This window comes from Oncorhynchus kisutch, linkage group LG29, assembly GCF_002021735.2.
Source record: "Oncorhynchus kisutch isolate 150728-3 linkage group LG29, Okis_V2, whole genome shotgun sequence".
In the NCBI taxonomy this organism is placed as follows: Eukaryota; Metazoa; Chordata; class Actinopteri; order Salmoniformes; family Salmonidae; genus Oncorhynchus; species Oncorhynchus kisutch.
Window position 1 is genome coordinate 24,156,749 of NC_034202.2, and position 17,531 is coordinate 24,174,279.

Sequence of the window (17,531 nt, forward strand, 5' to 3'; positions counted from 1 at the left end):
CAGACATATACACATAAACACATACTGTGTGGCAGTCAGTCATTTGCAGTCTCAGTCACACGCATTTCTTGTGCTGATGTCTTGGTTTGCTGGTACAGTAGCTAGCAGGTAGAGTTCATCATACAACTTCATACATTTTTAATACCTGCGTATGGACATAAACACCCCCCCCCCCCCCACCACCACCACACACACACACACTCAAGTATGGCACTAACAAGCTCATTCAAACACGATTGATATTTTCTCAAGTTTTTCTGCTCATGCTCACGTTTTCTTTGATTTTATTAAATGGTGTACACCCTGAAAATCCATATGCTTGAGAACAGCTTTGTAACAAATGTATATGGTTTCCATTAAAGTATGGTAGAAAAAAAGGATCAATGACCATTTCTATTTGAACAATTTCTATTGCTCACCATTGATTCAGTTATTATTTACATTATAAAACAGAACATTTTTCAGTGAACAAATAATACAGTTAATTATCAAATGTTCAATACCTTTATGGGGAGAAAGCAGAAATATACAGTACAAAATAGTTCTCTTTTTATTGTAGAAATCCATTGATACTGTTTTGATATGCCAAATGCCTCCGAGTTCAACCCCATTTGAACACTAATGAAGAAAGCAGTGAATATGAGTCCCCAGTCCTCTCTCCACACACACACGCACACACACACACACGAAAACTGTATTCCCATTCAAAATCCTATTTACCCTAACCTTTAACCCAAAACCTAACCTTAACCACTAAACCTAAAACTAAACCTAACTGCTAATCCTAACACCTAATTCTAACCCTAATCCTAACATTCATTCTAACCCTAAACCTAACCCCTAAGCCTAAAATAGCATTTTTCCTTTTGGGGACCTGCAAAATGTCCCCACTTGTCCACACACCCACCCACCTACTCACCCACACACACACACACACGCACGCACACACACACACACACACACGCACACACACACACACCTACTCACCTACTCACCTACTCACCCACACACACACACACACACACACACACACACACACACACACACACACACACACACACACACACACACACACACACACACACACACACACACACACACACACACACACACACAAATTCCAGACATCCGTTTCAAGGGGATTTGACATATCCTTTTAAGGAGATTTTGATGTAGACACAGCATGTATTCAGCGTTACTCATAATTTGTTAGCAGTGGCATGAACCGTATTTGTGAAACACATACATAATCTCTGGTTCAAAACCACTGTCACGCATTGCAAGCACACTCATGAATGAAGTCAGACACGCTAGACACACACACACACATACACCCACCCACACAGACATGCATGTTGATTTGGCAGAAGAGCATGGTAGTACTATAAGAACGTTGAGGCTTCATCCATCTTCAAAGATTCCAGAGAAATGGAAGGAAACCTCTCTGGAACGTTCATCATCATTCAACATACACGCACACAGATAAAATGCCTCATACAGAACATCCATCTCTATAGTGTTCTCACCCTATGGCACTAGTCTCATATCAGTGAGAATATCCCAGAGGCAACTGCGCTTTGAAATGGTTCTGCTGTGAAATCCTCTGGTCCTTTTAATGAGACAGAACCACCAAAGCTAGAGTTCTCCCCAGTGCCCACGAGACAGAGAGATCCAAAACACCCACCACTAAAGGCCTTTGGTGTCAGAGAGAGATGGTAGCAACAAATAATACTGTAAATAGTCATATACAGTTGAGAAGTTTGAGTCTCAGTTGAATTTTTTTTTTTCCTGTCCTGAGCCAAGATAATTACAGTTGTCTGTGTGACTGGGAATAGATTGAGTTCCTCCACCACCAGGTGTGATTGGCAGGAAGATCAGCTGTTCTCCTGACTAGATCCTCAGACTTCTCAGAAAAGTACCTCCAGCTATTGAATGCAGCTCTCCCCAGGGGACTAAATGAACAATGAGAGCTTTACTCAAATATTACTCAACAGACAGGTACACGCTGTAAACTTATAAAGCAAACGAAATCCACATGAACACTTCTGAGCCGAGAGCGTAGATTGTTTTAAAGCCATCTTGGCAGAATAGAAATTATGAATCTTTTTCGAAACCACAGCTGCAAATAATGGGTTGTTCAACAGCAAAGAAAAACCATGGACATGTATTTTAAATTACACACAGCAGTTTGCACATTATAATTTTGCTAGGCAGTCAGAGCTACTTGTTCAGTGCACATCATCAAATTGTTGCTGGGCTGACACTTCACTGTGAAGCCTGTGGTTCCTAGCCGGGAATGAAGGGACAATCTGCGTCTGGACGGCCATCGCCCTGTCCACTAGTCACCTTCATTAACTGTAATGGTCCATATTCTCCACGGCCCATTTTCACTCCGCCAGCCTCCAGCAGAGTGACATCGCCCATCGTGGCACAGACCGCCCCATCAGAGTCCCAAGTTTCCATGCCAACGGTCAGAGAGGTGCTGCAGACGTGAAGTGTTCCAAACCCCCTCAATCTGGACCAGCCTAATTGGCCAATCAAAGAGTTAACATGGCCAATGCTTTAACAGCAACCTTAGTCATAGTTGGATGAACACTGCTGTAGGGCAGCTGAGAAACTAAGATACAGGAAGAGTGTATAGACCTTGTAAAAGAAAACATAAATATTCGGAGTGATAGAAATCATGAAAGCCATTCTTGTTTCCAAATTACGTTGTCCATGGGCCTGTTGAGGTATAGTTTGACATATGTCTGTAGCAGATGTTTAGAGAGTGCCACCATAATGTCAGGACAGACAGTGATGGGGTAGCCATAGTGTTGTAGGCCCTGATTCCTCTGCTTGTTAGCAACTGTCTGGTAAAACGTACGTGTCTCCTAGTGAATGGTGGGTACGTCTCCAAGCCAAGCTCCAGGTAGTGGACGGGGACATGTGTATTCACTCTGAGGGGAAAATAAAGATACCAAAGTTAAAACAAATATAGCAGTTGGTGAGTATAGTACATTGGTGGTGGTTACAACATAAAGTTAAGTAGAGTTCCTGGTTAATGTGATCATGCCACACTGCAGCCATGACAATGCAGGCAAAGCAAATTAGGATAAGCAATTAAGCAGAGAATGAAATTGACACCGCTTGGATGGTTTAGAAGTTTGAAATGGAGTGGCTTCGCTTAATGATAGAGACAGAACTATGAGACTCCACAAAATTAAAATACTGACTCGTCATCCATGTTCATTTTCAAATATGTTAATTAAATCAAGTTATTCTATTCTGTTCAAATCACCTTGCATAAATTTGACCTTAAACACATTTTTTAAATCCTTTCTGAATACTAATGGTAATGTGTATTGTGAGCAATGATCATTATCTCCATTACCCTCTAGTTCGATAAAGGCCTCAATGTAAAAAAATCGCACTGGTGCTGACCTACTGTATTAGGCTACATGATGTTTCCCCCTTTGAAAGACATCTGTAATTACATGACACATCTCAGCTAGCAGTTTTCCTCTCTGCAGATATGAGAATGAATTAACACATGTTGCTCCTCCACACCACAGATGTGACGACCGCCTTGATTTGGTCTTATGTAGCAAAATTTGGTATTGTGTTTTTTACTTTGGATAAAAGCAGAGACACAGAGCTACAATACGGTATATCATACCCTGCTTTTGAGGAACAATGGGAAAGTAATTCTGCTGTGAAAGTTGATAAACTTGTAACTTCACTTTTGAGAAAATGGCCTTTGGAATGTTTTGGTACCTACTGAAGAGCTCTTCTTTGTCTACACCCATTCAGCATCAATCACAACCTCTTAAGCATTAGCTCCACCCATCTCTTTAAGGGTTGATCCGAGCTTTCTGTCCTAACAACAACAGTCAAGCACTCAAGCTAACTGGCTAACGTGAGAGAACCGTTCACTGACCATTTTACTCGCATTAGCAGAGCTGGTTAGGCTGTTGTTTTATGTTATCTAGAGCGTTGGTGACTGCATCTATGCAGCTGGCAACAATTTAAAAAATGTTGCCAACGTTTACTGACACCGGCCATATTCAACGGGTGTTGTGTGTTTGTAAATGCATCAGTTATTCTGAGCTCTCAGACGAGAGTGCTCTGAAATCCAAAACACGCTCAAGTGTTTTAGTACTATATCTCTTGACACAATGATGAAAATAATCATGGCCTCTAAACCTTCAAGCTGCATACTGGACCCTATTCCAACTAAACTACTGAAAGAGCTGCTTCCTGTGCTTGGCCCTCCTATGTTGAACATAATAACTGGCTCTCTATCCACCGGATGTGTACCAAATATAAAAAACTATCGGCCTATATCGAATCTTCCATTCCTCTCAAAAATTTCAGAAAAGGCTGTTGCCTTTTCACTGCTATGCGGATGACACACAGCTGTACATTTCAATGAAACATGGTGAAGCCCCAAAATTGCCCTTGCTAGAAGCATGTGTTTCAGACATAAGGAAGTGGATGGCTGCAAACGTTCTACTTTTAAACTCAGACAAAACAGAGATGCTTGTTCTAGGTCCCAAGAAACAAAGAGATCTTCTGTTGAATCTGACAATTAATCTTAATGGTTGTACAGTCGTCTCAAATAAAACTGTGAAGGACCTCGGCGTTACTCTGGACCCTGATCTCTCTTTTGAAGAACATATCAAGACCATTTCAAGGACAGCTTTTTTCCATCTACGTAACATTGCAAAAATCTGAAACTTTCTGTCCAAAAATGATGCAGAAAAATGTATCCATGCTTTTGTCACTTCTAGGTTAGACTACTGCAATGCTCTACTTTCCGGCTACCCGGATAAAGCACTAAATAAACTTCAGTTAGTGCTAAATACGGCTGCTAGAATCCTAACTAGAACCAAAAAATGTGATCATATTACTCCAGTGCTAGCCTCTCTACACTGGCTTCCTGTCAAAGCAAGGGCTGATTTCAAGGTTTTACTGCTAACCTACAAAGCGTTACATGGGCTTGCTCCTACCTATCTCTCTGATTTGGTCCTGCCATACATACCTACACGTACGCTACGGTCACAAGATGCAGGCCTCCTAATTGTCCCTAGAATTTCTAAGCAAACAGCTGGAGGCAGGGCTTTCTCCTATAGAGCTCCATTTTTATGGAACGGTCTGCCTACCCATGTCAGAGACGCAAACTCGGTCTCAACCTTTAAGTCTTTACTGAAGACTTATCTCTTCAGTGGGTCATATGATTGAGTGTAGTCTGGCCCAGGAGTGGGAGGGTGAACGGAAAGGCTCTGGAGCAACGAACCGCCCTTGCTGTCTCTGCCTGGCCGGTTCCCCTCTTTTCACTGGGATTCTCTGCCTCTAACCCTATTACAGGGGCTGAGTCACTGGCTTACTGGGGCGCTCTCATGCCGTCCCTGGAAGGGGTGCGTCACCTGAGTGGGTTGATTCACTGATGTGGTCATCCTGTCTGGGTTGGCGCCCCCCCTTGGGTTGTGCCATGGCGGAGATCTTTGTGGGCTATACTCAGCCTTGTCTCAGGATGGTAAGTTGGTGGTTGAAGATATCCCTCTAGTGGTGTGGGGGCTGTGCTTTGGCAAAGTGGGTGGGGTTATATCCTTCCTGTTTGGCCCTGTCCGGGGGTGTCCTCGGATGGAGCCACAGTGTCTTCTGACCCCTCCTGTCTCAGCCTCCAGTATTTATGCTGCAGTAGTTTATGTGTCGGGGGGCTAGGGTCAGTTTGTTATATCTGGAGTACTTCTCCTGTCCTATTCGGTGTCCTGTGTGAATCTAAGTGTGCATTCTCTAATTCTCTCTTTCTCTCTCTCGGAGGACCTGAGCCCTAGGACCATGCCCCAGGATTACCTGACATGATGACTCCTTGCTGTCCCCAGTCCACCTGGCCGTGCTGCTGCTCCAGTTTCAACTGTTCTGCCTTCTTATTATTCGAACATGCTGATCATTTATGAACATTTGAACATGTTCTGTTATAATCTCCACCCGGCACAGCCAGAAGAGGACTGGCCACCCCACAGCCTGGTTCCTCTCTAGGTTTCTTCCTAGGTTTTGGCCTTTCTAGGGAGTTTTTCCTAGCCACCGTGCTTCTACACCTGCATTGCTTGCTGTTTGGGGTTTTAGGCTGGGTTTCTGTACAGCACTTTGAGTTATCAGCTGATGTACGAAGGGCTATATAAATAAATTTGATTTGATTTTGATTTGAAAATCGGAGTAGAACGCTAGAGCAAAATTACCAGCTATGTCTATAAACAGTTGTTGCAGCTACAGTCTATTGAAATGGTTACTTGCATGGTGGGGTCTTTTGTTAAGACATGTAGATAGCTAGCTAGGTAAACAATGAGCCATAATCACAACTCATGACGTTACTACCCTGCATGAATCTGCAGGTAGCTAACCAACAAGGTTCAATGTTAGCCAGCTAGCAGACCAATCTGAACTCATCTCTCGGCATGTCAAGCCCACTCAGTATCTCAGCCAATAATGGCTAGCGGGAAGGTTCCTTACTTTTTCTGTGGCTAATCCAACTAGGCTCTTAATTTAACAATTGTATTCGTATTTACAGATGGCATACAAGTCTGTTATTAAGGTACATGAAAGTTCACGTTCCAGAAGGCATTTCTGCCATAAACTACATTTGATAAAAAAACTTTAACTTAACTTCAAATGGTTCTCGTGTGAAGTAGTGACCCGCGACATACGCCTAGTTTTCTGAAACGAGTCACACGTGTTTTCTCCCTTGGATTAAATGTCCATTAACCTGGTAAAAAAAATATCTTCATTCCTCCTGGAGTGTTTTGAATGCCAATTAAATTCGCTGAGCTCCACTCCAGCTTGTATTTAGGTAATGGAATCTCCACACTTACTCTAACTCCAGAGCCACAAGCTTGCCTCTTTGCCTTTCCCTCCTTAAAACCCCTAGTTTTGCATTTTAAAAACGCTTATTTTGTCTGCTTGGCTCCAGGTAAATCTAGTGTTAATAATGTACATGTACTGAGACACTTTGGATTTTGCAGTCCAAAGCAATTTCTGGACCTCTTAGAATCTGCATGGAATTATGAAGGTGAAGCGTTTTGGTGCCAGAGCTTAGATAACTGTGTGTGAGTGTCAGATCCTGTCTCCCTTTGACGTAAGGCTACATCTAGGACGCCCTGAGCCCAACTTTGATTAAGCCTGTTATCAAACAGCCAGACACAACTCACTCATCTCTCGTTGAATTTAATAATATAATATATGCCATTTCAGTCTCTCAGGTGGGGGATCTAACGGTGCACTGAGTGTGGTGCACTTCATGCAAGTTCAACTTTAACACACCTCCTACAGCCAGAGGGACACACACACACACACACACACACAGAGAGACTTTGATGACAGACATTCACAGAGACAACCTTTACCTCAGGACACTATAACAAATGAATTCACTGAAGCAAACATGTGACAGAAATGTTACTTATGCAACAGAGACAGATAACTCAATGGGGGTTCTTGTAAAATAGCCTTCCCATTGTTGAATTCAGACATACAGTTGAAGTCGGAAGCTTACATGCACTTAGGTTGGAGTCATTAAAACTCGTTTTTCAACCACTCCACAAATTTCTTGGAAACAAACTATAGTTATGGCAAGTCGGTTAGGACATCTACTTTGTGCAGCACACAAGTAATCTTTCCAACAATTTTTTACAGACAGATTATTTCACTTATAATTCACTGTATCACAACTCCAGTGGGTCAGAAGTTTACATACACTAAGTTGACTGTGCCTTTAAACAGCCTATAAGCCTATCAGAAGCATCTAAAGCCATTTTATGGAATTTTATGGAATTTTCCAAGCTGTTTAAAGGCACAGTCAACTTAGTGTATGTAAACTTCTGACCCACTGGAATCAACCATTTGTGGAGTGGTTGAAAAACAAGTTTTAATAACTCCAACCTAGGTGCATGTAAACTTCCGACTTTAACTGTATGCATAGGCACCCGCCTCGTGTCTTACCAGTTCTAACAATAGAGTGTATAACCCTTCAGCTGTATGTTCTTAATGTCGTCGTTTAGCCACTACTCGGTGAAACATAAGATATTACAGTTTTTAAAGTCCCATTGGTAGGATATACACACGGGACATAGGTATAAGCTTTCAGCTTGTCCCATTTATTTTCCAGTGATTGAACATTAGCTAGCAGGACGGAAGGCAAGGGCAGATTAGCCACTCGTCATCTGATCCTCGCAAGGAAACCTGATCTTTTTCCACAAAATCTCAGTTTCCTTCTCCAGCGAATGACGGGGATCTGAGCCTGGTCGGGTGTCTGTAGTAGTATATACCGCCCGTCCAACTCATTGAGGAACTCTTCATCCAGTTCGAGGTCAGCAATAGCAGTTCTGATGTCCAGAAGCTCTTTTCGGTCATAAGAGGCGGTAGCAGAAGAATTATGTACAAAACAAGTTACGAACAACGCAAAAAAATAAAATAAATAGCATTGCTGGTTAAGAGCCGATAAGACGGCAGCCTTCCCCTTCGGCGCCATCGTAATAATGTCATTTAATTTACAAACCCTGCCATGGGTGTTAGCTGTGTTACAGATGTAGGATCTTAATTTTCTCACCTTGTTGCTGGATAACTTTCGTGCAATGCAAGACATTTCATATTGGTAGTGTATTTGAGGTTTAAAAAGGTGTCTAAAGTTTGTACTTTACATTTTGACATCTCAGATTTGATTTTCCCTTACTAAAAATGTATCAACCCCTACAAAAATGTCCATTCATTATAATCCACATCATTATTCTGCAGGATAAATTTTCTGCTGTAGCAATCTGGCTCAAATTAAGATTCTACACCTGTAGCTATGATGTAAGTGATAAAAACAGAGCACAAAGACGTATTCATCACAAACAAAGTACAGTTTAAAGATTCCTCACTCCAAAATGTCAACACTTCTTAGACAGTCTTCTACTTTACAGGAAAAATTTAGAGAGTTTGCGACACTGTGTAATTAGCCTGTTAGAGTGTTCACTAATTAGGATGATATAAACATGAGGTAATTAGTTTGCTCTGTGCCAGAGTAGCGGGAGCTAACAAAGACATATAAAAGGCTCTCTTTCTGGGAGCACAGGGTCCTTTCCCTCTCTCCCTCCACACTGGGCTCCAATTAGCCACCAATTTCTTGTACTACTTTGACTGAAGCTTTCACTCTTCTCCTATTCAACATTATGAGACGAAACAGCAAGCAGAAGAAATTAGAAGAGCTAAATCATGCTTCAGTGACCTGTGCATGGATCGTGGAGCGGGTTGAGGTGGCAGTGGATGAACACGGCCAATGCTAGGTCTTTGTAGGGCATGTGATTAACAAGGTCTACTAGGACTGGGGAGGAGGTGAGTGTGAGGAAGCACACTGGGGACTGTGTGATTCACCCCCGCCAACAAATGAGATCATTATGGACGTGTGGCAGCTCTAATCTTCTCACCAGAAAAGGACAAAAGAGAGAGGGATGAAAGGGGAGTAAAACTGAGCTTCTCTATCTCCTTCCCTCTGTCTGTCTCTGTAGAGGATAGCACATTGTTAATGATGCATCCTGCTGGTCATATATTAATATACAGTAAAACTCTGGAGCTTTTCACCTCAAATCTTTTTTGGATGCTCTCTCTCTCTCTCTCTCTCTCTCTCTCTCTGTATTGCTCTCTCTCCCCCTTTCTCTTTCACTTTACACAAATTAGCATATTGGAAATATCAAATATGTGACTAGTTTCAGGAAACAAGGTGTATCTCGCACGCCACTACTTCAATCAAATCAATCAATCAATCAATCAAATGTATTTATAAAGCCCTTTTTACATCAGCTGATGTCACAAAGTGCTGTACAGAAACCCAGGCTAAAACCACAAACATCAAGAAATGAAGGTGTAGAAGCACAGTGGCTAGGAAAAACTCCCTAGAAAGGCCAGAACCTATTAAGAAACCTAGAGAGGAATCAGACTCTGAGGGGTGGCCAGTCCTCTTCTGGCTGTGCAGGGTGGAGATTATAACAGAATATGGCCAAGATGTTCAAACGTTCATCGATGACCTGCAGGGTCAGATAATAATAATCACAGTGGTTGTAGAGGGTGAAACAGGTCAGCACCTCAGGAGTAAATGTCAGCTGGCTTTTCATAGCCGATCTTTCAGAGTTAGAGACAGCAGGTGCGGTAGAGAGAGGGTCCAAAACAGCAGGTCCGGGTCAAGGTAGCACGTCCAGTGAACAGGTCAGGGTTCCATAGCCGTAGTCAGAACAGTTGAAAATGGAGAAGTAGCATAACCAGGTGGAGCCAGGTAGTCCTGAGGCATGGTCCTAGGGCTCAGGTCCTCCGAGAGAAGAGAGAAAGAGAGAGAGAAAGAGAAAGAGAGAGAGAAAGAGAGAAAAAGAGAGAGCGAATTAGAGGGAGCACACTTAAATTCACACAGGACACCGGATGAGACAGGAGAAATACTCCAGATTTAACAGACCCTAGCTCCCCGACACATAAAATATTGCAGCATAAATACTGGAGGCTGAGACAGGAGGGGGAGACACTGTGGCCCTGTCCGACGATGCCCCCGGACAGGTCTTATAACAAAGGGTCTGAATACTTGCAGTATGTAAATAAGGTATTTCTGTTTCTATGTTAAATACATTTTTTTTATATCTAAAAACCTCTTCACTTTGTCATTATGTGATATTGTGTGTAGATTGATTAGGAAAAAATACAATTTAATCAATTTTAGAATAAGGCTGTAATGTAACAAAATGTGGAAAAAGGGAAGGGGTCTGAATTCTTTCCGAATGCACTGTATGTAGACATTTGATCGTTGAATATCTCATTCCAAAATCCTGGGCATTAATATGGAGTTGGTCCCCCTGTGTTGCTATAACAGCCTCCACTCTTCTGTGAAGGCGTTCCACGAGATTTTGGAACATTGCTGCGGGGACTTGCTTCCATTCTGCCACAAGAGCATTAGTGAGGTCGGGGACTGATGTTCGACGATTAGGCCTGGCTTGCAGTCGGCGCTTCAATTCATCCCAAAGGTGTTTGATGGGGTCGAGGTCAGGGCTCTGTGCAGGGCAGTCAAGTTTTTCCACACCATTTCTGTATGGACCTCACTGTGTGCACGGGGGCATTGTCATGCAGAAACAGGAAAGGGCCATCCCCAAACCGTTGCCACGAAGATGGAAGCACAGAGTCATCTAGAATGTCATTGTATGCTGTAGTGCTAAGATTTCCCTTCACTGGAAGTTAGAGGCCTAGCCTGAACCATGAAAAACAGACCTAGACCATTATTCCTCCTCCACAAAAGTGGGGGACCATCCTCCTCAGTGAAATTTCATAAAAATAGTGAAACACGAAAAAAATGAGATCAGAGAATGAACCCAGTATGTTGTATTGGGGTTGTGCCGCAGAGCATTATGGGGGGGGGGGTTGTATGTGTTGAGAATCTTGGTGAGTTGGTGACATTATTGTACAGGGATTGAAAAGTGATAGTTGAGCATTTTTTTTATATTATTCCTTTCAAATTAGTTTCTTCAAATTACAGGAGATGGAATAGGTAGATTATAAATTGTTTTCTTGGTTTGATAACATTATTTTTGTGTCCAGTTAGTGCAATTTATTTAAATGTGCCTTGCTAACTTCCATAGCAGTAGCTAGCTAGGCACCAGCTGTAGAGTGCACCTTTCGCCACCACAAATGTTGTGGACTTTTTGTTGAAGAACCCCTTTCATTCTCTGGGGTGCACGGAAAAGGTGCAATTTTTTACAAGGCCTAGAGTTGCATAAGCCTGCATGATGCAAACATGCATAAAGCCCTGTGAGTTCTATTGTCTATCAGTTGTTGTCTCTGTGTCTGGGTAGAAATACCTCTCCTAATCTAGTCGAAATACTGTATAATTCATATGAACAAGTGCAAGGTTGCTGCAGGGTTTTCATTTTTCACCCCACCCTTACTTTTTTTAAACCATGTGACCTGATTACGAAATATTGGTCCCACCATAGCCCTTATTAAACGTTTTTACATCTGATTAATCATAGTCATACCTTATAGGGTCCAGAGTTAGGTTAACAAAATTGCCCCCCCCCCCCACTCTGGGACCTATGGTACCACCAGTCTGCTTGCAGTTGTCAGGTACGTGGATGATCAGGGCTTTATTCAGGAACGTTTCTTGGGCTACTTTGATGTGTCAAGTGGGCAAAATGCGCAGTCTGTGTTTAACTTCATGGACAAACTTGTTGTTCAAACCTAATATAGCGCAGCTGAAATGGAATGTATCTGCTATTTGTATTTCCGGCTAAGTCCCCTCCTGTTACCTGATTTAAGTGATGACCACTCCACTACCATTATCAACTCTCTCCTGACATGAACTGAAGTCACGTCTCATGTGCCCGCTCATTGAATGTTTCCTCTCTAAGCACTGTGAGTACTCCTATCAATTTTCTCACATTAGTCAATCACATTCACAAACACATTATTACACATCAATGATTTTACTCCTTGCCTTGACTAACTCATTCTTAGCTCTTTTGTCTAACTGTGTAGTGTGTTGTGTTAATTGTTTTTTGTCTTCCAGAGGCAGTTTGGAACTCTGTTATGAGTGTTGCAACTGAGGACAGAATCTTTTTTCTCTATGTGCCACACCACTTGGTGGTCATTTTCTGTGAGCTTGTGTGGCTTACCACTTTGCATCTGAGCCGCTGTTGCTCCTAGACGTTTCCACTTCACAATAACAGCCCTTACAGTTGATCGGGGCAGCTCTAGCAGGGCAGAAATTTGACACTGACCTGTTGGAAAGGTGACATCCTATGATGGTGCACATTAAAAGTCACTGAGCTCTTCAGGAAGAGCATTCTACTGCCAATGTTTGTCTCTGGAGATTGCACGGTGGTGTGCTTGATTTTATACACCTGTCAGCAACAGGTGTGGCTGAAATAGCAGAAATAGCCAAAGCCCCTTTGTCTTTGCCTTGTGTTGACCACTGTTTACTTGGAAGTAATCAACAAACATTAAACATTTCTGCCCCGTTATGCACAGCACGTCTTCATTATTAAAGTCACAAACATTCTGTGATATGTTTACTGATGAGGGGTGGTCGTTTGACCGCAGACCCATTACAGATGCAGGCAATGAGGCAGTGATCACTGAGATCTTGGTTGAAGACTGCAGTGGTGTATTAGGGTGCCCGTGTTTAAGGATTAGGGGTTGTACCTGGTAGGTTCATTTATAATTTGTGTGAGATTGAGGGCATCAAGTTTAGAGATAGCCTGCAAAGTAATGTCATACTTTCCAGGTCCATACCAGAACATTTCGAACTTCTAATTTTAAAAATGAATCTCTCCAGAAATAAGTCTCTCACTGTTGCTGCCTGCTACCGACCCCCCTCAGCTCCCAGCTGTGCCCTGGGCACCATTTGTGAATTGATCGCCCCCCGATCTAGCTTCAGAGTTTGTTCTGTTAGGTGACCTAAACTGGGATATGCTTAACACCCCGGCAGTCCTACAATCTAAGCTAGATGCCCTCAATCTCACACAAATCATCAAGGAACCCACCAGGTACAACCTTAAATCTGTAAGCAAGGGCACCCTCATAGACGTTATCCTGACCAACTGGCCCTCCAAATATACCTCCGCTGTCTTCAATCAGGATCTCAGCGATCACTGCCTCATTGCCTGTATCCCCTACGGCTCCGCAGTCAAACGACCACCCATAATCACTGTCAAACGCTCCTTAAAACACTTCTGCGAGCAGGCCTTCTAATCGACCTGGCCCGGGTATCCTGGAAGGATATTGACCTCATCCTGTCAGTTGAGGATGGCTGGTCATTCTTTAAAAGTAACTTCCTCACCATCTTAGATACGCATGCTCCATTCAAAAAAGGCTGAACTAAGAACAGATATAGCCCCTGGTTCATTCCAGACCTGACTGCCCTCGACCAGCACAAAAACATTCTGTGGCGGACTGCAATAGCATCGAATAGTCCCCGCGATACGCAACTGTTCAGGGAAGTCAGAAACCAATACAGTCAGTCAGGAAAGCAAAGGCCAGCTTTTTCAAGCAGAAATTTGCATCCTGTAGCTCTAACTCCAAAAAGTTCTGGGACACTGTAAAGTCCATGGAGAACAAGAGCACCTCCTCCCAGCTGCCCACTGCACTGAGGCTAGGTAACACGGTCACCACCGATAAATCCATGAAAATCGAAAACTTCAACAAGCATTTCTCAACGGCTGGCCATGCCTTCCTCCTGGCTACTCCAACCTCGGCCAACAGCTCCACCCTCCCCCCCGCAGCTACTCGCCCAAGCCTCCCCAGCTTCTCCTTTACCCAAATCCAGATAGCAGATGTTCTGAAAGAGCTGCAAAACCTGGACCCGTACAAATCAGCTGGGCTTGACAATCTGGACCCTCTATTTCTGAAACTATCCGCCGCCATTGTCGCAACCCCTATTACCAGCCTGTTCAACCTCTCTTTCATATCGTCTGAGATCCCCAAGGACTGGAAAGCTGCCGCGGTCACCCCCCTCTTCAAAGGGGGAGACACCCTGGACCCAAACTGCTACAGACCTATATCCATCCTGCCCTGCCTATCCAAGGTCTTTGAAAGCCAAGTCAACAAACAGATCACTGACCATCTCGAATCCCACCACCGTATCTTCTCTGCTGTGCAATCTGGTTTCCGAGCCGGTCACGGGTGCACCTCAGCCATCGATAAAAGACAGTACTGTGCAGCCGTCTTCATCAACCTGGCCAAGGCTTTCGACTCTGTCAATCACCATATTCTTATCGGCAGACTCAGTAGCCTCGGTTTTTCTAATGACTGCCTTGCCTGGTTCTCCAACTACTTTGCAGACAGAGTTCAGTGTGTCAAATTGGAGGGCATGTTGTCCGGTCCTCTGGCAGTCTCTATGGGGGTGCCACAGGGTTCAATTCTCGGGCCGACTCTTTTCTCTGTATATATCAATGATGTTGCTCTTGCTGTGGGCGATTCCCTGATCCACCTCTACGCAGACGACACCATTCTGTATACTTCTGGCCCTTCCTTGGACACTGTGCTATCTAACCTCCAAACGAGCTTCAATGCCATACAACACTCCTTCCGTGGCCTCCAACTGCTCTTAAACGATAGTAAAACCAAATGCATGCTTTTCAACCGGTCGCTGCCTGCACCCGCACGCCCGACTAGCATCACCACCCTGGATGGTTCCGACCTAGAATATGTGGACATCTATAAGTACCTAGGTGTCTGGCTAGACTGTAAACTCTCCTTCCAGACTCATATCAAACATATCCAATCCAAAATCAAATCTAGAATCGGCTTTCTATTTCGCAACAAAGCCTCCTTCACTCACGCCGCCAAACTTACCCTAGTAAAACTGACTATCCTACCGATCCTCGACTTCTGCGATGTCATCTACAAAATGGCTTCCAATATTCTACTCAGCAAACTGGATGCAGTTTATCACAGTGCCATCCGCTTTGTTACTAAAGCACCTTATACCACCCACCACTGTGACCTGTATGCTCTAGTCGGCTGGCCCTCGCTACATATTCGTCGCTAGACCCACTGGCTCCAGGTCATCTACAAGTCCATGCTAGGTAAAGCTCCGCCTTATCTCAGTTCACTGGTCACGATGGCAACACCCACCCGTAGCACGTGTTCCAGCAGGTATAGCTCACTGATCATCCCTAAAGCCAACACCTCATTCGGTCGCCTTTCCTTCCAGTTCTCTGCAGCCTGTGACTGGAATGAATTGCTAAAATCGTTGAAGTTGGAGACTTTTATCTCCCTCACCAACTTTAAACATCTGCTATCTGAGCAGCTAACCGATCGCTGCAGCTGTACATAGTCCATCGGTAAATAGCCCACCCAATTTACCTACCTCATCATCATACTGTTTTTATTTATTTACTTTTCTGCTCTTTTGCACACCAGTATCTCTACCTGCACATGACCATCTGATCATTTTTCACTCCAGTGATAAATTGTAATTATTCACCTACGTCCTCATGACTTTTGCACACAATGTATATACACTATTTTTTTAAATTAAAAATTTAAAAATTCTACTGTGTTATTGACTTGTTTATTGTTTACTCCATGTGTAACTCTGTGTTCCTGTCTGTTCACATTGCTATGCTTTATCTTGGCCAGGTCGCAGTTGTAAATGAGAACTTATTCTCAACTAGCTTACCTGGTTAAATAAAGGTGAAATAAAAATAAATAAAAATAGATTGTAGGATGGCCGGGGTGCTTGTTATGGCTGGGGGCAGTATTGAGTAGCTTGGATGAATAAGGTGCCCAGAGTAAACTGCCTGCATCTCAGACCCAGTTGCTAATATATGACTATTATTAGTAGATTTGGATAGAAAACACTCCGAAGTTTCTAAAACTGTTTGAATGATGTCTGTGAATATAACAGAACTCATATGGCAGGCAAAAACCTGAGAAGAAAATCCAACCGGGAAGTGGGAAATCTGAGGTTTGTAGTTTTTCAACTCTTTGCCTATCGAATATACAGTGTCTATGGGGTCAAATTGCACTTCCCAAGGCTTCCACTAGATGTCAACAGTCTTTAGATCCTTGTTTGATGCTTCTACTGTGAAGGAGGGGGGAATGAGAGGGAATTGAGTCAGAGGTCTGCCAGAGAGGCATGAGCTGACCACGCGCGTTCACGTGAGCGTTAGCTTGAGTTCCATTGCATTTCTGAAGACAAAGCAATTCTCCGGTTGGAACATTATTGAAGACATATGATAAAAACATCTTAAAGATTGATTCTATACATTGTTTGACATGTTTCTACGAACTGTAATATAACCTTTTTGACTTTTCATCTGAACTAAGCGATCGTGCATTGAGCATTTCGATTACTGGGCTAAACGCGCAAACAAAAAGGAGGTATTTGGACATAAATTATGGACTTTACCGAACAAATCAAACATTTATTGTGGAACTGGGATTCCTGGGCTGGGAGTGCATTCTAATGAAGATTATCAAAGGTAAGTGAATATGTATAATGTTATTTCTGACTTCTGTTGACTCCACAACATGGCGGATATCTGTATGGCTTGATTTGTTGTCTGAGCGCTGTACTCAGATTATTGCATGGTGTGCTTTTTCAGTAAAGCTTTTTTGAAATCTGACACAGCGGTTGCATTAAAGAGAAGTGTATCTATAATTCCATGCATAATAGTTGTATCTTTTATCAATGTTTATTATGAGTATTTCTGTAAATTGATGTGGCTCTCTGCAAAATCACCGGATGTTTTGGAACTACTAAACCTAACACGCCAATGTAAACTCAGATTTTTGTATATAAATATGAACTTTTTCGAACAAAACATACATGTATTGTGTAACATGAAGTCCTATGAGTGTCATCTGATGAAGATCATCAAAGGTTAGTGATTAATTTGATCTCTATTTCTGCTATTTGTGACTCCTCTCTTTGGCTTCAAAAATGGCTGTGTTTTTCTGTGACTAGGTGCAGACCTAACATAATAGTTTGGTGTGCTTTCGTCGTAAAGCCTTTTTGAAATCAGACACTGCGTGGT

The 17,531-nt window shown here is 43.0% G+C and overlaps 1 protein-coding gene across 1 annotated transcript in view; it reads right to left on the minus strand.

Moving 5' to 3' along the window:
* Nucleotides 1–537: 537 nt before the first annotated feature.
* Nucleotides 538–17,531, minus strand: part of LOC109874344 (leucine-rich repeat transmembrane neuronal protein 4) — a 64,816-nt gene continuing 47,822 nt past the window's right edge. Inside the window, exon 3 of the mRNA XM_020466213.2 lies at nucleotides 538–2,939. Within this exon, the coding sequence (XP_020321802.2) occupies nucleotides 2,874–2,939 (66 nt within the window). The 3' untranslated portion in view covers nucleotides 538–2,873. The remainder of the gene's footprint in view (nucleotides 2,940–17,531) is intronic.